General features: G+C 35.6%; 1 protein-coding gene across 3 annotated transcripts in view; it reads right to left on the bottom strand.

Moving 5' to 3' along the window:
• Positions 1-13,577: 13,577 nt before the first annotated feature.
• The window catches only part of LOC145241354 (cGMP-inhibited 3',5'-cyclic phosphodiesterase 3A-like), a 436,871-nt gene continuing 428,295 nt past the window's right edge, over positions 13,578-22,153 (bottom strand). For all 3 annotated transcript variants that reach the window (XM_080104223.1, XM_080104224.1, XM_080104225.1), the window contains exons 11-13: positions 21,332-21,397; positions 17,211-17,374; positions 13,578-14,095 (exon numbers count right to left, since the gene is read on the bottom strand). In XM_080104223.1, coding sequence (XP_079960349.1) covers positions 13,823-14,095; positions 17,211-17,374; positions 21,332-21,397 — 503 coding nt within the window. In that variant the 3' untranslated portion in view covers positions 13,578-13,822. The remainder of the gene's footprint in view (positions 14,096-17,210; positions 17,375-21,331; positions 21,398-22,153) is intronic.

Raw genomic sequence — 22,153 nt, 5'->3', positions numbered from 1 at the left:
GAATATGGCATTTCATTCTATGATGGGTATGTACAAAGATTAAATATTTTTATTTCATTTTTTTAAAATCTGGTTAAACACTGAACTTACACACACACACACACACATACACACACACACACACTAAAGAAATGATTTTGTAAAATTGTGGAAAGAATCTTGGCGGTCATGGATTCAAATGTAAACTTGTCTCGTTCTTTAAAAAAACAAAAAAAAACAAAAAAAAATCCAAGTTTTTTTTTTTGTTTTCCAAGTGGAATCAACTTTGTCAGAAATTTGATTGTCAGAAAGTGCCGGCTTCTCTCCCCCATGAAGAACATACAAACGAAAATCTATAGCAGAAAGAACTTTTTTTTCTTCTTCTGCGAGTAAAGAAAAGGTCTTTAAGTGCTATAGCGTGCAGAATTTGAAAGCTGATCAGTTTCTAAGAATTAGACGGAAACGCTGATGCTTAAGAACCTTGCCAGTTTGCAAAAATCAAAAAAAAAAAAAAAAAAAAAAAACCCTGAATAGATTAAAAACCTTTGTGGAAATCTTGAATGTTGAACGTGTGATATATCGGGGGGGGGGGGGGGCTACGCAGGTAGGTAGAGATTATGTCAAGGTGTGAATTTTGAGAGTGTTTTGTTAAGTACATGTCTGGACAATATGGTGATGAATGGAAATGGACTCAGTGCACCCAGCACGTTAGGCATAAGGGTTCAGGAGTGAGTTCCCTAGACAAAAAAGCTAGACGGTGTGAATTACATACGAAATTAGATCACGATTTGAGAATGGGAACAAACTTTTGAGCAACCGATCAACACAACTAACAATGCAGGGATCTAAGGGAAACTCTGCAAGACTGTCTGTTCGTTGACCAAGTTTTAATAACACGTGAAAATTAAGTAAGAAAAAAAAAAATTACTAATGCCATATCTTATAAACTATATATCATTTTCTAAAGTGTTAATCGTCTCTCCATAATAAAACCTGTAAAATGCCAACAAGTCTCCTTGTGTGTTCAATACCATGAACAAAAGATCAAAAGCCTCTGGACAATCTAACAATATAGACTAATGGCCACACAGAGAGGAAAAAAATGGTAATTACAGCACTATGTAGGTTTAATTGGCTTCCTCTGAAGGAGGAAGTTCCATGGGAGTATGAAATTCACAAGCGGTCCCCAGTCACATGTATATCCCCTTTAAGGGAGATGATGACATTAGATTTTTGCAGCTCTTACAGGGAAGTGTCGACGTTCTTTCTACATACAGCGTTTGGAATTCCCAAATTGGTCACCCATCTGGTACTGACCAGGCTCAACATTGTTTAACTTTGGTGATCCAATGTGAACCGGCGTGTCATACATATTGAAGACCTTTTTAATTGAATTGTTCACAAGCACACAGGTAAATGAACTATGTGCTTACATGCGCGTCATTCAAGTCATTCGTTTAACGGATTTGTTCACGAAAATGTTACAAATAAAGAAATGATCGTACTGATTCAGAGAACTGCAGAGTGTTTCCCCTTGATTGTACTCGAAAGGGATCAGAGAATATTAAGAATCCTAACCACTCTCGGACCTCACCTGTGGTGCTCCCTCCAAATAAAGAATCTGGGATTCCCCGATAATTAATGTTCGTATCTAAAAGATAGCAATAAGAAGTAAATATCTTATTTGTTGTTCTTTTATATCAACTGTAAATGAATGTGTATTGCGTACTTTGCGAGTTAATTTTTCGTTTTAATGATGGATATTTTTGGAATACATGTTTACCACACGAGCTGTGATATAAAATGATGTATATTTTAATCTTTTTTGAAAAAAATCAGAATATAGTTCAGCCATTCCTAGTAAGCAATGTTTTTACTTTAAAGATGAAGACCTATTTTTTTGTTTTTGTTTCGTATAATTTGCATTGCTTGGTTTTCATAACTATCAACTGCAAATAAATGTTTTAACCATAATTTTAGTTTTAGCCTTTCGTGTTTGGAATTTACGTTTAATACAGGAATTTACGTTTAATACAGGAATTGTGAATAAAAATAATGTATATTCTAATATATTCACATTTATTTCAGTTTTTTTTTGTTATTTTTACAAAAAGTCACCACTTATCAAGGCCTGGAGGCCACTTGTGGATAAGGGTTAATGAGTGTACAGTAGTCCATGGGACAATATCATAGTAATCGTTAGTAATTGTAATTTGGTAAATTGGATTACTTAGGGGAACGGCTCATTAAGAATTTGTTTGCATTGGACTTGAAGACGATCATATTGTAGTCAGCTGGAAAGCAGGGAAACAGAAGAGAGTTCCACAGGCATGCAGTTCTAAGAAAAAAGCCTTATTCATGGAATCTACGTTTAGCCACAGATAAAGAGTGGGGGAAATTATTTATAGTGGTTTCTGCTAGATGAGTATTTTTTATGAAAGTTTTACCGTTACTAGGAGACGTTTTCACTTTGAATTGAATTCTTAAAATTATTTTGGTATCTTGTAGCATGAATATTTGGTTTATGTTAATATCGTATTCGACAGACACTTTGATGCAGAGAAAATGTGTTGAATATTTAACTTAACATCACACTCCGGTGCTTTTGGTCTTTCTATGAATAGGTTTGTTAGGAAATCCTGATATGAGAGAAATTCATAAAAGAAGTAAACCCAGACCAAATATTCAAAATAATTTAGCATTTGAAGGCCAAATAAGATCCCTTTGACATGGTTACACATTGGATCGTATGAGGAATGAGGGTCCTAATGTGAGTGATAACACTAAATTGAATACCAGGCCAGGCCAGGCCAAGTGTGATACTGTTGTGGTCTGAGGGAGTCACTGTGTAATATTCTGGCTGACTTGGCACTAAACACAACTCAAGATATTAATTATCCATTTATTTATTGCGGACTATTATCCTTATCTTCTAGTTGTTATTTCACGAATTCGGGGCCCATGGCGCAGTGGATAGAGACGTTGAATCTCTACGGTTCCAGATGAGCATTGTCTAAAGATAGCAGTTTCAATCCTACCCAAAGTCAGCCAGAGGCTTAGTTGGCCAAAATGTTGTGAGACGACAACTATGGATAGCAGTAATTACTGAGAATGCAGTTAGGAGATTCAGTGTTTCTATCCTGTTTTGGTTAATCACCTGACGAAGGCCAGAGGAATAGTTGGCCGAAACATTGTGAAACAACATCTAGAAGACAGGGATAATTGTCCGCAATAAATAAATGAATAAATGATACGAATTGCTCATCTCAATAAGAATTGCAATTAAATAACATAACCCAGGATCATGACATGAGAATCACGTGCATTCCTACTAGGTGCTCCATCAATCGCGACACAACCACATGGTTTGAAGATCCACAGAACTTTTGTGTGGGTTTAGCTATGTCAGGAACTTAGATGGGAAGTCGGTTCTGTTAGCAGCCCCAAAATAAGGAAATCTCACCATGAACAAATATTTATTAGAACACAGATGAGTAACAATAATAAAAAGTAAAAATTGTTGTTTTTGTTGGGAAAAAAATGTTAAGGAATCTGACTAGTGCCAAGTCTTGATTATGGAACTTTAAGTTTTCTGTTTGTCACTTGATGGAATTTGAAATTGAAAAATGATTTTGTTTTGTTGCACTTAGGATCGCAATCCTCAAAAGAATATAAATATTAATAAATATTGCTTTTGTTTAGAGCTATTATAATATTACTGTTTTTATATTTCTGTTTGCTATGTTAAATGCATTCCTTTTCTATATATTATAGATTAAATGGAAGCTATGGTTGGTTTTACTTACACCATATATGTTAATACGTTAAAAGTTGTGTTATTCTTGTTGGGGAGTAAAAACTGGTTGAGGCACGTGATTGCTTGGTGCTAAGTCTAAGATTTTGTCCCTTAGAGGAGGTTGGATTTGGAAAATAATTCTTTTCGCCTTTTCAACTTTGATCGGTCACCAACTCAGTCCTTTTCTTAGTCTGTCTCTCTCACTGAGCTGACCGAGAAGCCTCTAGCAAATACGCAGTCGTAGTGCTTTTATTGGGAACTTTTATTTGTGCTGAGGTTTGTGATTCGCTTACCAATTACGTGATTCGTGTCGATTTTTTTTCTGACCTTTCTTATGATTGAGCAATGAAAAACCTTGCTTTAAAAAAAACAAAAAACAAACAAACAAACAAACAAAAAAAAAACGGGTCTTAATTCATTAATCAAAATAACACAGCATTTGAATGTGAAATTGAAACTATTCCCACTCACCCCCCTCCACACACACACCAGTAATCAATGCCCCTACCTTAAAGTTGAAGTAAGAACTAAATATTTATTATTTTGTATAATGTATGCGGTTTGTCTTTCATGATGATCAACTGCCAAAAATGTTAACCATATTTTTCGTCTTAGCCTTTCATTTTAATGATTTTTTTTTATGATTAGTTGAGCAGTGAAAAACCTTGCTTTTATCAAAAAGACGGGCCTTAATTATGGGACTGGATCTTATTTAAGAATTAGCCCGCCTTAGTATCGGTCAACAACTAATTATATACATCGAATATGGAAAGTGTACTCTCACGATCTTCCCCAATTCTTGGGATGAGACACAATATCACAGTAAAAATAAACTATCAAATAGTTAAGTGGTCTATTGCGGGGCAGAAAATTATTATTCTTGACTGATTTAGTTTACTCAAGGTTTAAAACAGTTGAGAAGAAACCTTAACTTAACACTTTGATACCTATGTATCCCAAAGAAATCGGGTGTTTACCCCCAGGAGGAAGCCCCCTTAATCTCCGAGAGCTAACTGAACTAAAATGAAAGAAAGAAGATGCACAATTTTTGGTTATCTTTACGATCATTGTGTCCACTTCACTTCCGGCTGCGCTTTCATTTTTATTTTTAATAGTATCTTTTGTTTATTAAATTGTTAGGTGAAAGTACAGAATAGTTAAAAGAGCCCCCACCCCTCACAATGTTAAGAGCTTTTCTTAATAATAACGTTATCATTTAGATAAAACATTCTTAACATGAGGAGGGGGAGAGTCAACCGGAAGTGAAGTGGAAACAGTAAGCGTAAAGATAACCGAATTTTCATTTTTCTTTAAGAATGGCTCATTCTTATATTTCTTGAAGAAAAAAAAGGGGGCGGGATTTAAAGAGAAAGCAAAGGTTTTCGGTTACAGAAAATAAATATCACAGACCAAATTCAAATAACCGTGAATTTCTATAATGAGAACAGCTTTATTGGGTGGGGAGGGATGAAAGGAGGGGCCGTTAAAAGAAAATTGAGTTTAATTCCCTAAGACACACACATACAAAAAAAAAAAAAAAAAAAAAAAATGAATAAATAAAATAACTTTTTTTTAAAGATTCATGAAAAAAAATGTTTAAATACAAATTTATAAAACTCATTGTTATTTAATTGAGAGAAATAGAATTAAATTTCAAACTAATTTTGGTCCCAGTTTGGTCTAAATTTTAAACTAAAAAAAAAAAAAAGAAAAAAAAGAAAAAAAAAGAAAAAAAAAAAAGAAAAAGAAAAAAAAAAAAGAAAAAGAAAAAAAAAAAAGAAAAAAAAAAGAAAAAAAAAAAGAAAAAGAAAAAAAAAGAAAAAAAAAAAAAAAAAGCTAACCATCGGAGAAAATGTCATTTGAAATGAAATAAAAATGTATCTCAATTGTTGATCTTTCAGAAAATATCATAGAAAAATATAAATAAATAAATTAAAAAAAAAATTTAAAAAAAGTTTGGTCAAGATTATTTAAATTAGGAAAACATGAGTTTTCAAAATTAAAAAAAAATAATAAAACAACTTCTAATATTAGTCTTTTTCTACTTGCTATCTCACTCCCTACTCTCCAGTCACGATTTAAATAGTATTACTACTTGTGGTGACACTTCTTTTGTTTGTAACGATCTATTCAAATCTTGAGTTTTATAGTTAATTTTATTACCTTTTTTATAAACAGAGAGAGGGGGGGGGTAACGAGAATGGTAGACAGTATATTAAATAAAATTAAATGAGGGGGAGTTTAAAGCAACGTACAGTGGGCGAGGCTGAAAGTGAAAGACCTAATCGTAAGAGATTTGAGGAGTTAATTGCAAATACAGTTAATTAAAACAATTAAAATAGATTTTTCATACATAACTCAATCTAAAAATTGTGCAGAGTTTAACCTATTAAAAAAACAAAACAAAAATAAAATCTTCATAATGTATGAACCAGTCATGGAACAAAAATCTCATATTCCAAAAATCACATGAACTAATTAAGTAGGGTTTTTTTTTATATAGAAAGTAATTTTTTTTTTTAATTTTTAACAAGTAACAGTAAATTGTAAATATTACAAGGCTAATTTTGATCTCAGTTCGATTCGAGTTATCTTCCTTTGTTTATTGGAGATGGCAGACCGAGACACACTATCCTCACTTTGTCATAAAATTTGATTTTCTGATAAAGAAAACTACTTGAGGAGTTTAGAATATGACATTTTTGTTCGATGGCGCGTACATCATAAAGATTTTTTGTGTATTTTGTTGTTTTAATTAGGTTTATTCTTGAAAGAATCGAATATTTAAACCTGGTTTTTGGGTGATTAAAATATATAGGAAAGAAGGCCTTAGGGAAATGAAGTCGATTAACTCCGCTTCATAACAATAATTATCATTATTGTTATTGTAATTATAACGAGATACCAGAGAAGGGGGAATTTTAAAAGAACATGGAGGCTACAGTCAACATGTGTAGAGGGTAGATTAAGGCGGAAGGTTCATTCTGACCTCCCACATGCACACATACCACTATCATAAAAAAAAGCAAGAAAAGGAAATTTATTTCAGAAAACACAAAATTCCTAAAAAGCATTGACACGAACAAATCTATGAAGATGAAAATGGAATTGATTGTCGGTTTGTGAAATTGTCAAAAAAAAAAAAAAAAAAAAAAAAAAAAACTAAATGCTACAGGAGAGTAGCACTCTGAAAACGTAGGGAGGCAGGAAGTCACATTTCAAAGAATTTCCATCTCTTGAAGTTTTTCCATATGTTTTAAAGAATATTTCAGTAATAAATAAAAAAAAAAGGAAAAAAAAAAACAATTAAGAAATAATCCAAATTTTTTTCTAACTTTACAGTTTGTCTCATTGAATATTTTCTTTTTTTTTTTTTTTTGTAAATCAGAATGCAAGTAGAAAAATTAAAACTATTTTAAGAGTAAAAATAATTTAATAGGTTTTTTTTTTTTTTTTGAGGGGCCATTTTACAGTAAAGACAACAAAATTCATCCAAAAAATGTCACTGACATTTCTGGAGTGAATGAGTTTCTACCAGTATTTTGTTTAAGTTTTGATTTTTGAGTGGTTGTTGAAACTTTCCAGATGACCATCCCATATCAGCCATCTTTTCTTGCTTTAACTTAAGCACTCGCACGCCTTATGTTCGAGAGTAAATAAACTTTAAAATAAGTTAAAAACGCAAAAATCTTACCCAAGTAGGTAGAAGAGTAACTTCTCTGGCCTTTATTAGCATTTATTTGTTATATATTTAGTGTTTTGACCATTTTTTTCGTTTTGTTGTCTTTACTGCAAAACGATCAGCTCTTTTTTTGCTTTTAGTTATTAAAAGCAGATACTTTAGAATCACACTGAAGGCACCATTATAATCTGGCTGCGTGTGTGTCTGTTGAAAAGTAAAATCGAGAGGGGGGTGGGTGGAGATGATAACTACTAGAGAAGAGCCCTCAAACCTTCCTCCTCCGAGAAGGAGAAGGATGAGGAGGAAAGCTACCAAATATCACACATTCATATGCCAAACCAGTGCATCTGATCTTTGGCCCGTTTTGTTGAGGACGAGATCGTTCGTTTATCTCTGACAAGGATAAAAAATATATCTACAAAAATAAAAAAAAGAATATCTGAAGGTGGGAGAGGGAGTGAGGAAGGAGATATTACATTTTCCGGTGACTTTTTAAATCAGCACATTTCAGGTGAAAACATTACGTACTTACATGTCATGACAAAATCAGTATAAATTCAAAAAAATTACAAAAAAATGATCAAGTAGAAAAATAATTACAGTTGAACCCAGATATAAAAGATCCGAATATAAGAAAAACGGATATAAGAGAGATTTTCTCTGGTCCCAAAGTAAAGCTTATGTTAAATGTACAGGGCAACCCGGCTATAAGAGAGCCACTGGGTCAGAGTCTCTTATATCAGGGTTACACTGTACTAGTAAAAATAGAATTTTATCAAATTATCGAGTTTTATCATTTTTTTTTAGTGTGGAAGAGTTGTGCGACCAATTCAGCAGGACAAAACTGACTTATTTCCCTGCTAGTGTTAAGCACACAATCTCAAATGTCATTGTGGACGACATTTTGTTAAAAAAAAAAAAAAACAAACAAACAAAAAAAAACATCTAGCACTATTACTGGATCATTTTTCGTAATTTTTGGAATGTATACTAATTTTGACATAACACGTAAGTGTGTAATAGTATTTTCGCCTGAAATGTGTTGGCTTAAAAGATCACCAATTTTTCCCTTTCAAAGTATGTATAAATTGGATAAACGATTATGTGATGGCATTTATTTTCTCCCCCTTATTTCCCCAAACATATACAAGGGATGTCCGTAGTCATGGTGTGGAAATAAAAGGTCATTAAGGGAGTAATCTGTCGAGAGTGAGAGCAGCTTTAAACCTTCAAGCTGCCGCGAAGAGTCACAGAACATGTTATAGATTATTAGTTCATGATATGTTATTGAACAAGAGAGATGAGGGTGGAAGTATAGGGCGTTTTTTTTTTTTTTTTTTTTTTTAGAGGCAGCGAATTTTAAATTAAAATAAATTACAAAAAAATATTTTTATCATACAAATATGTGGTTTATTCCAAAGATTAATTTTTGGCATTTATAATTTAAATATAATTCCACACATGTGAACCTGTGGTTCGTGTACATGATGTAATCTAGAAATCCAATTTTCACAAACTCTATGCATTAAATGAGGCTATATTTTAGCAATAACTTGTCAAATGTTGTCTTTCAAGTGATCTACTCTTTCTGGTTTATCAGCATGAACATGAGACTTTACAGAACCCCCTTCCCCCAAGAAAATAATCTGAATGAGATTAAATTACACAAACGAGGTGGCCAGTTGATAAGTACATTTTGTGAAATTATTCGTTCATCAAATGTTTCTCTCAGTAAAATTGATCGTATCATTTGCAATTTGCAAACGCTGCTTGGGTGTCAGTCTCTTGATGAATTGCCAAACCAAGCTGAACTCAAAATAATCAATAGTTGCCAAATCTGCAATTAAAGAAAATAGAGTTGTCAATTTAAAGTTCGCCGCCTCTAAAAAAGAAAAAAAAAACACCCTATATTATGTACACATTTGAGACAAGAAAGACGAAGAAGAAAAAAAAAACGGATTTGAAAACACTGGACAACTAAATTGTTTCTTATTTTTTTTTTTTTTTTTTTAAGTTCTAGAAATAAAGAGTTCGAATACAAAACACGATAAATCCAATTTGCTTCAATTGAAACGTTAAACTAATGACACTCGAGCTTTTTTACATCGCGTCACACTATTGAGCTCTTTAAATTTACGGGACACAGCTACTGAAAAAAATAAATGTATATTCAACAATGCTTACAAATGTTTATACGGCATAATCACGTTGACACACCGATTCTCGTTAGATTACCGAAGTTAAGCAACGTTTGAGTCTGGCTATTATCAGAATAGATAGCGCTATATGTGCTCTCCGCTTGTCTCAGCATTTGTTTCCAATCGTCCTGAACACACACATATATACACACACGTGTGTGTATATATATATATATATATATATACATACACACACATACATACACTCCACTTGCCACTGGTATTTAACAATGCCGACTCAAGAGGTGTGGTTGGAGATTGCGTACCTGTTGCCACAAAAATTTCATGAGCAAGCACCCTTATGTGGGTATCCATAGTCTGTCAAGACTGGAGGAGCTTTTACCCATTTTTTTTTTTTTACCAACGTCTATTCTTATGAAAAATTCAAAATATCAAATAATATAAACAAACGATTTATACATTTTTAGCTTTTTTTTTTTTTTTTTTTTTTTTTTTTTTAAATATTTAAGCATCAATATTATATAAGTAAAAATGTGCGAGTTACTATTTAATTAAACAACTCCAATTATAACGATATGAAAACTATTTTCAACCTATAACCTATTCGCGGCACATTGGTTGAACCACTGCATTAAACAATAAACAGACGAATATACTAAATCTACGTTTGGCGGAGGTTGACAACCCTGCAACACATGGCGGATGACATACACGCATGACACTGAAAGTAATGAACGCTCCCTCTGACACGTGACCGGAAGTTAGGAGGCATATGTGTATTTGTTTTGACTTAACGAACCATTCTTTCACCTAATAATTTAATTAAAAATTTTTTTTTTTTTTTTTTAAGTTCATATTTCTCGCGTTGGCGAAACCGCACTAATACCAAATGTCTTTTTGGTTAAGAATAAAAGTATGGCGACAATTTTATGAAATATATATATATATTATATATATATATATATATATAATTATTATATGGCCTCTATAGTGTTTGTACAGACACCTGTGTCGGGGTCTACAAAATATTCCGAATGGTTAACTGTGCCATAAGAACTTACAAAAAAACATTAAATTGTTAGGTGAAAGAATGGCTCGTTGTTCATTCACGTGTGTAAAGTCAAAACAAATACACATATGCCCCCTAACTTCCGGTCACGTGTCAGAGGGACCGTTAATTTTTTTCAGTGTTATGCGTTGGCAGGGTTGTCAACCTCTGTCAAACGTAGATTTAGTATATTCGTCTTTTTATTGTTTAATGCAGTGGTTTCCAACCTATGTGTCGCGAATAGGTTATAGGTTATCAATGTTATGCGTGTAGGTCGTCCGCCAATGTTTTTTTTTTTTTAGCGATTTTGAAAGTGGCAGGATTGTCAACCTCCGCCCTACTTTTATATTTAGATTAATCGAACAATTGTTATCCTGAACGTTATTTGCACAACGTTTCGGTCGATGTAACCTCTGACCTTCGTCAGATGCAAAAGTTGTCATGTTTTGGCAGGAAAAAAGACGGTAGCTGCACTCTAAGTTTGAGATCCAATTGGAAGTAAATTTACATGAGTCATAAAGATAATTTAAATATCAGAGAACCCTAGGGGAAGTTAAAAATTAGATCCCCTAGGGTTCCCTAATAATTTAATTATCTTTATAATTTGTGTAAACTTACTTCCAGCTAGATCCAAAATTTCGAAAGCTTAGAGTGCAGAGCTACTCGCCTTTTTTTTTTCCTGCCAAAACATTTTTACACCTGATGAAGGTCGGGGGTTCCATCGACTGAAACGTTGTGCAGATAACACTCAAGATGAAAACAATTGTCCGATTAATCTAAACAATGCAAACATTCATACCTTATCTAAAAAAAAAATCTAAACTAAATCTACGCTTTGACTAAAACCTTATTTTAATTAAAAACAAAGAATGAGGTATGTATCACGTTGTGAAAAAGATAATTTGGAAATATTGGCGAGTGATGAATTGCAAATAGTTTTTAGGTGCAAGTAAAGGAAGTAGATCTAGCAGACGAGCCTCGTTCTGAAAATTTACGTAAAAAACCGGTGAAGCCACCGAAAAGTAACCCGTTGAATGAAGATAATATAAACAATATTTTTAAAATTAATTTCTTAACAAATTGTAAACATACAGAAAATTAAAAAAAAAAATAATTATTGAAAAATATTGCAAAATGTGTTTGCATATCTGGTCCTTTGGGATAATAGAAGCGCCTCCGACCCCCCTTCCAAAAAAAAAAAAAGAAGACAAACTGAAAAAAAGGTTTTAGTGTTGTTACTTATTTTAAAGTGTTTTTTTTTTTTAAAGTTTGAAGCACAAGTAGTGCCTAATTGTTAACTTATAACAACAAGAGCGCATGGCGGAAATTCTTCAGAGTTTTTATGTATTTGAGGCTTTTTATTAGGGTAGCACCGGTGCCAGATGTCATATGACCTAACTTTTCAGATTTTTCAGAACGTGGCTATTTTGCTAGACCTACTTTCTTTACTTGCACCGGTTTTTGTAGTGATAGTTTTGTAAGTTTCAAAATGGCGTTCATCGTGTTTTGCATTGGAGCTTTTCAAATCTTAACGAAGGAAATAAAGAAGGAAGTTATCACATCTGATGCACAGCCATAATTAGAGCAATTGGGCAGAAAACTTGAAAACTTTTCTTTTCTCCTCTTTAATCCTTCACCAGAAAACGAAAAAAAAAAAACATTTTTTTTTTCATTTGAAACAAAAAAAAAAAAAAGGGAGCAAAAAAGTCTCATTTTTTGTGGTATCCTAAATTAAAAGTTAATGACTTGTTTTTTTTTTTTTAAAAATAAATTATTTTGTTTCAGAATTTTAGAAAAATATTGGGACAAGTCATCATCACTAAACATTTGATTTCTTCAGTGAAGGAAGAGAATTGTTGATGTTTTTTGTTTTCTTTTCTTTTTCCAACTGATGGAGGGCTATTGAGAGGTGGGGGGATTTTTTTTTTTTTTTTTAAAGAATTGCCAACCGATTTAAATTTTTCTTTATAGATCAGTAAAAATTGCCAAAGGAATTGCTGCAGTTGACAGGATAAACATGGAGGGCCAGAAGTTGATGATAGTGGAACAGGAAGGGGAAAGGAGGAGGAAACAAAGGAGAAGCGAAAGAGTTGTAAACGAGGGGGGGTTAAAATGGAGAAGAAGGAGAAAATTGGCCATAAGAGAGGAGGAGAAGGGGAACGTTAGAAATAGGAGATAAGGCGAAAAAGTTCCTGGGTAGTAGGGAGAGATGAAAGAGGTGGTGGGGAAAAAGAAGAGGTGAAAGAGTCAGTAAGAGAAGGGGGAGGAGAAAGAATTTGTGGGTGATGGGGGAAGCGGAAGAGTCAGTGAAACGAAGAGGGGGGGGCAAAAGAGTCAGAAAGAGGAAGGCAAAACAGTGAAGTGAAGTGAAGGGGAAGGCAAAGGCAAAACAGTGAGGCCAAGAGGAAGGCGAAAGAATCAGCGGAAGAAGATGAAAGAGTCAGTGAAGGAAAGGGGAGGCAAAAGAGTTTGGGGTGGGGAGAGCACAAGATATTAAAAACAATGAATGAACAACAAAAAAAAAAAAGTCATTTTCCCTAACTTTGGACAGAGAAGCAAAGAAAAGAGAGGGGAGAGGAAAAGAGCTGCCTTTCTTGTCTCCCCTCGGTAGGGAGGAAGGAGAATATGGGCTAAATGACCTGCAGAAAAAGCGATACAAGAGGAAACATACTGAAGTACTGCACCCAGAAGTATTTGGTTTCTCTTTCCCTCTCCTGAGAGAGAGAGAGAGAGAGAGAGAGAGAGAATTAGGGGATTAGGGGATGAGAGGGTGGCGACGGCGGGAGTTCGCATTCATTCAGCAGGAATTAAACCTGCGATTGTTCATATATATATATATATATATGAAAACTGCTTAAAATACAAATCTAAAGAATTCAGAGATATCACAACAAAAACGCAGAGTCCATAGACCCCCAGTTAAAAGAGAGAGTGAGAGACAAAAGGGATGGGGTGTAAAAAGAGCACCCCTCTCAACCCCATATCGGGGGTCTTTTTTCACATGGCTTATTCAATTCCTTCCTTGTTGGAGTTTCTTTTCGTCTCGTTCATTTGTTTTTTTTTTCATAAAAAATTAATTTTTTTCAATGAAAATAATTACAAGAATCGTCGTCTCCATTTGAAAAGTTGGAGATCGTCATTTCATGTCTGCCTACTGCTCAAGTCTTTGGAGGAAAACGGACCTGTATTTGAGATGACGACGACGATGATGAAGATGGTTGCAATAACGATGATGCAGAGTCATTGGCTGTGTGAACGGATGAAGATGATGATGACAGTGACGATGACGACACAGGAGTAGCGTGACAGGTTGATTGTGAAGCAGTTGCTGTTGATGTCAGGTTGGTTGGCGTACTGCAAGTTTCACTTTCTTCTTTGATGGATTCCATCTCTGCTTTTAGTTCCGGGCAGTCTAAAGAATCTGGTCCCGTCTACAATAGAGAGAAAATTTTGTATTTAACGTCTAAGGTTTAAGAGTGAGAGAAAGATCAAATGTGTGTGAGAGAGAGAGAAAAAGAAAGAGAGAGAGTACGAATGAGAGAGTACGGATGAGAGAGTACGGATGAGAGAGAACGAGAGAGAGTACGAAAGAGAGTACAGATGAGAGAGAGTACGAATGAGAGAGTACGAGAGAGAGTACGAGAGAGAGTACGAGAGAGAGTACGAGAGAGAGTACGAATGAGAGAGTACGAATGAGAGAGTACGAATGAGAGAGTACGAATGAGAGAGTACGAATGAGAGAGAGAGAGAGTACAAAAGAGAGAGAGAGAGAGTACAAAAGAGAGAGAGAGAGAGTACGAAAGAGAGAGAGAGAGTACGAAAGAGAGAGAGAGAGTACGAAAGAGAGAGAGAGAGAGAGTACGAAAGAGAGAGAGAGAGAGAGTACGAAAGAGAGAGAGAGAGAGAGTACGAAAGAGAGAGAGAGAGAGTACGAAAGAGAGAGAGAGAGAGTACGAAAGAGAGAGAGAGAGAGTACGAAAGAGAGAGAGAGAGAGTACGAAAGAGAGAGAGAGAGAGTACGAAAGAGAGAGAGAGAGAGTACGAAAGAGAGAGATAGAGAGTACGAAAGAGAGAGATAGAGAGTACGAAAGAGAGAGAGAGAGTACGAAAGAGAGAGAGAGAGTACGAAAGAGAGAGAGAGAGAGTACGAAAGAGAGAGAGAGAGAGTACGAAAGAGAGAGAGAGAGAGAGAGTACGAAAGAGAGAGAGAGAGAGAGTACGAAAGAGAGAGAGAGAGAGAGAGTACGAAAGAGAGAGAGAGAGAGAGAGTACGAAAGAGAGAGAGAGAGAGAGAGTACGAAAGAGAGAGAGAGAGTACGAAAGAGAGAGAGAGAGATAGTACGAAAGAGAGAGAGAGAGAGAGTACGAAAGAGAGAGAGAGAGTACGAAAGAGAAAGAGAGAGAGAGTATGAAAGAGAGAGAGAGAGTATGAAAGAGAGAGAGAGAGAGAGTATGAAAGAGAGAGAGAGAGAGTATGAAAGAGAGAGAGAGAGAGAGAGTATGAAAGAGAGAGAGAGTATGAAAGAGAGAGAGAGTATGAAAGAGAGAGAGAGAGAGAGAGTACGAAAGAGAGAGAGAGAGAGAGAGTACGAAAGAGAGAGAGAGAGAGAGAGTACGAAAGAGAGAGAGAGAGTACGAAAGAGAGAGAGAGAGATAGTACGAAAGAGAAAGAGAGAGAGAGTATGAAAGAGAGAGAGAGAGTACGAAAGAGAAAGAGAGAGAGAGTATGAAAGAGAGAGAGAGAGTATGAAAGAGAGAGAGAGAGAGAGTATGAAAGAGAGAGAGAGAGAGTATGAAAGAGAGAGAGAGAGAGAGAGTATGAAAGAGAGAGAGAGTATGAAAGAGAGAGAGAGTATGAAAGAGAGAGAGAGTATGAAAGAGAGAGAGAGAGTATGAAAGAGAGAGAGAGTATGAAAGAGAGAGAGAGAGTATGAAAGAGAGAGAGAGAGTATGAAAGAGAGAGAGAGAGTATGAAAGAGAGAGAGAGAGTATGAAAGAGAGAGAGAGAGTATGAAAGAGAGAGAGAGTATGAAAGAGAGAGAGAGAGAGAGTATGAAAGAGAGAGAGAGAGAGAGAGTATGAAAGAGAGAGAGAGAGAGAGTATGAAAGAGAGAGAGAGAGAGAGAGTATGAAAGAGAGAGAGAGAGAGAGAGTATGAAAGAGAGAGAGAGAGAGAGAGAGTATGAAAGAGAGAGAGAGAGAGAGAGAGTATGAAAGAGAGAGAGAGAGAGAGAGAGTATGAAAGAGAGAGAGAGAGAGAGTATGAAAGAGAGAGAGAGAGAGAGTATGAAAGAGAGAGAGAGAGAGAGTATGAAAGAGAGAGAGAGAGAGAGAGTATGAAAGAGAGAGAGAGAGAGAGAGTATGAAAGAGAGAGAGAGAGAGAGAGTATGAAAGAGAGAGAGAGAGAGAGTATGAAAGAGAGAGAGAGAGAGAGTATGAAAGAGAGAGAGAGAGAGTATGAAAGAGAGAGAGAGAGAGAGTATGAAAGAGAGAGAGAGAGAGTATGAAAGAGAGAGAGAGAGTATGAAAGAGAGAGAGAGAGTATGAAAGAGAGAGAGAGAGAGTATGAAAGAGAGAGAGAGAGAGAGTATGAAAGAGAGAGAGAGAGAGAGTATGAAAGAGAGAGAGAGAGAGAGTATGAAAGAGAGAGAGAGAGAGAGTATGAAAGAGAGAGAGAGAGAGAGTATGAAAGAGAGAGAGAGTATGAAAGAGAGAGAGAGAGTATGAAAGAGAGAGAGAGTATGAAAGAGAGAGAGAGTATGAAAGAGAGAGAGAGTATGAAAGAGAGAGAGAGAGAGTATGAAAGAGAGAGAGAGAGAGAGTATGAAAGAGAGAGAGAGTATGAAAGAGAGAGAGTATGAAAGAGAGAGAGAGTGTGAAAGAGAGAGAGAGTGTGAAAGAGAGAGAGAGTATGAAAGAGAGAGACAGAGTATGAAAGAGAGAGAGAGAGTATGAAAGAGAGAGAGAGAGTATGAAAGAGAGAGAGAGAGTATGAAAGAGAGAGAGAGAGAGTATGAAAGAGAGAGAGAGAGAGAGTATGAAAGAGAGAGAGAGTATGAAAGAGAGAGAGAGTATGAAAGAGAGAGAGAGTATGAAAGAGAGAGAGAGTATGAAAGAGAGAGAGAGTATGAAAGAGAGAGAGAGTATGAAAGAGAGAGAGAGAGAGTATGAAAGAGAGAGAGAGAGTATGAAAGAGAGAGAGAGAGTATGAAAGAGAGAGAGAGTATGAAAGAGAGAGAGAGTATGAAAGAGAGAGAGAGTATGAAAGAGAGAGAGAGAGAGTATGAAAGAGACAGAGAGTATGAAAGAGAGAGAGAGAGAGTATGAAAGAGAGAGAGAGAGTATGAAAGAGAGAGAGAGTATGAAAGAGAGAGAGAGTATGAAAGAGAGAGAGAGTATGAAAGAGAGAGAGAGAGAGAGTATGAAAGAGAGAGAGAGAGAGTATGAAAGAGAGAGAGAGAGAGAGTATGAAAGAGAGAGAAAATGTATTCTAGGAAATTATTGATCTCATTTCATGAATGTTGTAAGTAAAAAATGTTACATACAGTGTCTTCCTCCTCCTCTTCCTCTTCTTCAGCAGTCGGAAGTGGATTCAATCGCTCTTCTTCCTTGATCTTGCTCACCCACATCTCATGATTCTCTTTCAGGTTTTTCGTGAGGAGACAATTCACTTTTCGAGTTTTTGTCTTGGTCGTCATTACGGGACCACCTTCAAAACAAAAACAAAAACAAAAAACTAGCACTTTAAAAGAACATCACAAAAAACAAAAATGTTTGCCGTTAAACTCTTAAAACTAGTGATTTTTTTTTTACTTGGAAGTCAACACTAATCAAGGCCCGAATTCCACTCGAGGATAACGGTTACTGAATGTAAGGTGGTAGTATAGTAATCGTTAATGGTATAAATTGGGTAGAAATTGATTATTTATGGAGACGGCTCAACAAAAACTTGTTTACATTGGACTTGAAGGCTACTATGTTGTATTCAAACAAGAAGCAAACAGTACAGTGTTCCACAGGTGGGCAGTTCTGGGAAAGACACTTTGTTCATGGAATGTGCGTTTAGATTTAGGCACAGATAGAGAGTGGGGGGGGGGTAATCGTATATAGTGGTTGTAGCTAGTCGAGTGTTCTTTTTGTGAAAGTTTGGCAAGGGGAGACCATAGATTGGAGTTCAGTCGAGCACTTGTCATGAAAATAACGATAGAGCAGAGACAGGCTCACAACGTCTCTTCTGTGGGAAAGAGGTTGTAGGGAAGAGAAAAGGGTTTCAAGCCAGTTTTTCAAGCAAATGTTTGCATCACCCGCAATGGGATTGGGGAGATGTTGTCAACCTCTCATTCGTTTGTAGTTGGCATCTGGGTCGGGGTAAGACATGATAAAGGTCTGATTCTTTCCTTGGATGCAAATCTGATACATTGAGACAAGAAAACGATAAAGATTAGAGGTTTAGCATCCTACCTGAAAATTCTTCCTTCAAACTCCTTGGCCTAACATTTACGGGCAATATAAACTGGAGCAAATACATTGAGGACATTGCAAAGGCTGCTGAAAAGGAGGTGGGTTCCCTCTATTGAGCTAGAAAACTACTTGCACCTGAGAACATCCTGTACCTCTACAAGGCCACCATTCGGCCATGCATGGAGTATTGTTACCATATCTGGATTGGTGCATCTAACGCTAATCTCTCCCTCTTGGATAGGGTTCAAAAAAGAGTTTTCAATCTAATAGGTCCCACTTTGTCAACTAAGCTCCAACCCCTGTCCCATCGCCACAATATTGCATCCTGCACCTGCTTTACAAGTATTTTAATGGAATGTACACTGATGAAATTGTGGCACTTGTGCCCCCTTGACATACATATCCCCAACAAATCTGCTTAGCAATAAAATTACACCCCTTCACTATTAAGGTCCATAAATGCCAGAAAACTTTCTACTCTAATAGTTTCTTCCCGCAAACAGCTAGACTTTGGAATTCCCTTCCTGCTATCTGCTTCCCTGACTATACTGATATGTAGAAGTTTAAATGTAACGTAAATCGACATCTTGTTAATCTTTCCTATGCATGGTCCCAAACAGTAGCCTTTTATGCCCAAGTGTTGATATGTCTTGTTAGGGGTGAACGTGAGTAATAAAAAAAAAACTAAATGGATATCTACTTCCTCAACTAGGAGTTTCTTCTGGATGGACTATGAATCCCCACCGAGGAGCACAGGAGGCATAAACACCTAATAAAATAGTTAACAACTGATTATTCAACTTGGAATCCTTTCCGTATCACTAACCGTGTAGATCCACTTCCTGTATACGAGCGGCCATAGTTGATCTGAAAAGGTCATCGTACTTTAACCCAGACGTACACTTAATCCAAAAAGCATATTACAGTTCCAAAAGTAATGCCTCCTATTTTTATTTTTTATTTCACCTGAACGGATCAGAAGGGATTGCAAATTGCATTGTTATGCTGACTGAACTTATGCATTCATGACGTGAAAGTTTCGTTTCTCTGTTGAAGATATTGACGGTGGTATACTCTAAAAAAAAAAAAACTGCTGTCGTGGACGTGCATCAGAAGCAGAGATGCATCACTGAATTCTTGACAAAAGTGCATTCAGAATAGTGGTAACTATGTAGAAAAAGAAATTCTGGAGCACAAAAGGTCAATCGTTTTAATGTATGACTCCCGTCTTTGTAGCTCTTTAACTTTTAAAGTTTAAAAAAAAAAAAAAAAAGAAGAAAACAATAGGCTTTACTTTTGGAACGGCCCTAAATATAAAAAAAGAGGAACTAGCAGTGGCTGTTGCTTAGCAGGGTTACGGATGGCTTGAAGAAACTGATTTCTAAAAAAAAATTATCTCTGCCCAGGTCTTTATTTATCCCTCTTTCTCTCAAGTTCATTCTCATCACTTCTTCCCATGTTTTCCTTTGTCTTCCCCTGTGAACTGGACCTGCTACCTCAACATCTACCTAAAAATTCTCATCCATCATTCTTTCAACATGACCAAACCAAAGAAGTCTCCTATTCTGCACACATCTCCCTATTAATCTTCCTCTATAATTTTTTTTTTCACCCCCTAACAAAGCATACATCACCACTTGGACATAAGGGGCTACTATTTGGGACCATGCCTAGGAAAGATTACCAAGTTGTTGGTTTACATTACATTTGAATTTCTGTATATTAATACAGCCAGGGAAGCAGGTAGCAGTGAGGGAATTCCAAAGTCCAGCTGTTCGAGGGTAGAAACTATAAGAGTAGAAAGATTTCTGGCATTTAGGGACCTTAACACAGGCACAGAGATGCAACATTGTGGTGATGGGACAGGGGTTGGAGGTTAGTTGACAAAGTGGAGCCTATTAGATTGGAAACTCTTTTTTGGACCCTATCCAAGAGGGAGAGGCTAGTAGTAGATGCACCAGAAGAGCTGGACAGTATAGGTGCAGAATAGAAGACTTTAACAGCATGGTCGTGTTGAAGGACTGGATGAGAATTCTCGGGGAATGCTTTGAAAGATTCCAACAAGATGTTAATTTCACCAAGTTGAGTACGTTCACTGTATTAGTTTTGAAAACTTTGTGACGTGGTAGTTCAGTAAGTCGTCACAAGTCGAAATGTTAATAATCTGAATTCCATGCATGCGTAAGTAATATATGTATGTGAGTATTTGGCAGCGTGGCATTGAGTGTGTGTTCATACACATACACAAGTTTACATGCATACACACACAAGTTCATAAAAGCACAGACACACACACAAATTTACACACACATACACAGGTCAATAATAATATGAATAAGCAATCCTCATCTCAAAAATTCAGAAACGAATTGCAACTCACAGCTACACACACATTAACAAGAACAAGGTAAACCAACACACACACACACACACAATGTCATATTACCAAATACTCACATACATATATTGCTTACATATGCATATTAGTCAAAATGTTCATGGTGTGAATAATATGCATATGAAAGTAATGTATGTGAGTATTTGGCAGTGTGGCATTGTGTGTGTGTTTGAACACACACACAAAGTTCACACATGAACATACACAAGTTAAAATGTTCAGTGTATCTAATATACATATATGAGTATTTAGCAGTGTGGCATTCTATGTGTGTGTTGGTTTACCTCGTTCTTATTAATGCATGTGTATCTATGAGTAGCAACTCATTTCTATGTTTCGAAATTTTTTTTTTTTTTTTTTTTTTTTAGATGAGGATTGGTTATTTGTATTATTTGGATTCTTTGGACTACTGTTCTCATCTTGAGTATCATTTTCACAAAGTTTTGATCGATGTAAGCTCTGACCTTCTTCAGATCATTCCTATCACTTCCTCCCATGTTTTCCTTCCCCTGTGAACTGGCAGCCTTTCTTAGTATAGGGCAACCATTGTCAGCCTAAGATTTAAAATTCCTCTTAGTTCATCAGAACTAAACCTAAATTTTTCAGTAATAATTATTTTCCTACCTTATCATTTTCCATAATTTTTGGATATGTTACTATGTGCGACATGACAATGACGTGGGTAACATTTGTTTTACTTCAAATTTAGTATATTTTTTGTTTGTAAAATATAGAAGTGCCAAAAATAAAAAAAATACCCAGGAATGTCTGGATTCATATGAAATGCCTAAAAGAGATGACCCTTACCCATGTCCTGATCTGTTTCTTCCTCAGTATCTTTGCAGATATCACCTTTTTCACCATCCGATAAATCTGAAATTCAAGCATACAATTTGCATATTTTTTTTAAACATAAAAATCACAAGAAAAATAATCATTCAAAATGTTTGTGTACAATTGGTTTGGTTTTATGGCATTTCAACCTTCTTTTTTGGTTATTTAATGCAGAGTTCCAATTTTTTTTTTTTTTTGTGGAATAGATATTTTAATTTAATCAGCGAGTCAAATCAAACTTTTTGTATCATTAGGTGATGTGCTTCCTTCCTTTTTTTTGGGGGGGGGGGGTAAAGTTGGATTGAATTAAAGTTATATTCTTTTATATAGATTTACTTTCTTCAGAAATGTTAGTATTTTGTTGGAGTTTATTTTTTTAAATAGTTCTTTCATATTTTTGACATGGTAATAATTTTGCCAGATATGGGGGCAGTCAGTGTATTCTAATGCCCCACTGACGGGGTTGGGAAGTAGGGAAGGAAAAAGAAAAGAGAAGGGAAGGGGCCTGTTGTTTTTGTTTTTGCAGAACATAATTAAGTTTTACAAAAGAGAATAGAAAACAAAAACAGAAAATCGATGTAGGTGCATTTCGTCTCAGGAAGCCAATAGACAGCCTGATCTGGTAGTACCAGGTATGTGTACAAAATTGATGGATGATAAAAAGAATATAAGTACATCAGGGTAATTCCTCTTTACAAGAATATGATTGGTTGATTAAACCATAACTACTGATTGGTAGATCCACCTGAAAGAGAGGTCAAAGCATACGCCATAAGCCCCATGCTAAGGATATAT

Source organism: Euprymna scolopes, chromosome 20 (genome assembly GCF_053919585.1).
Source record: "Euprymna scolopes isolate OS-2025 chromosome 20, ASM5391958v1, whole genome shotgun sequence".
Classification (NCBI taxonomy): Eukaryota; Metazoa; Mollusca; class Cephalopoda; order Sepiida; family Sepiolidae; genus Euprymna; species Euprymna scolopes.
Note: the sequence above shows the minus strand (reverse complement) of the source record. Positions and strands in the feature narration are given on the sequence as shown.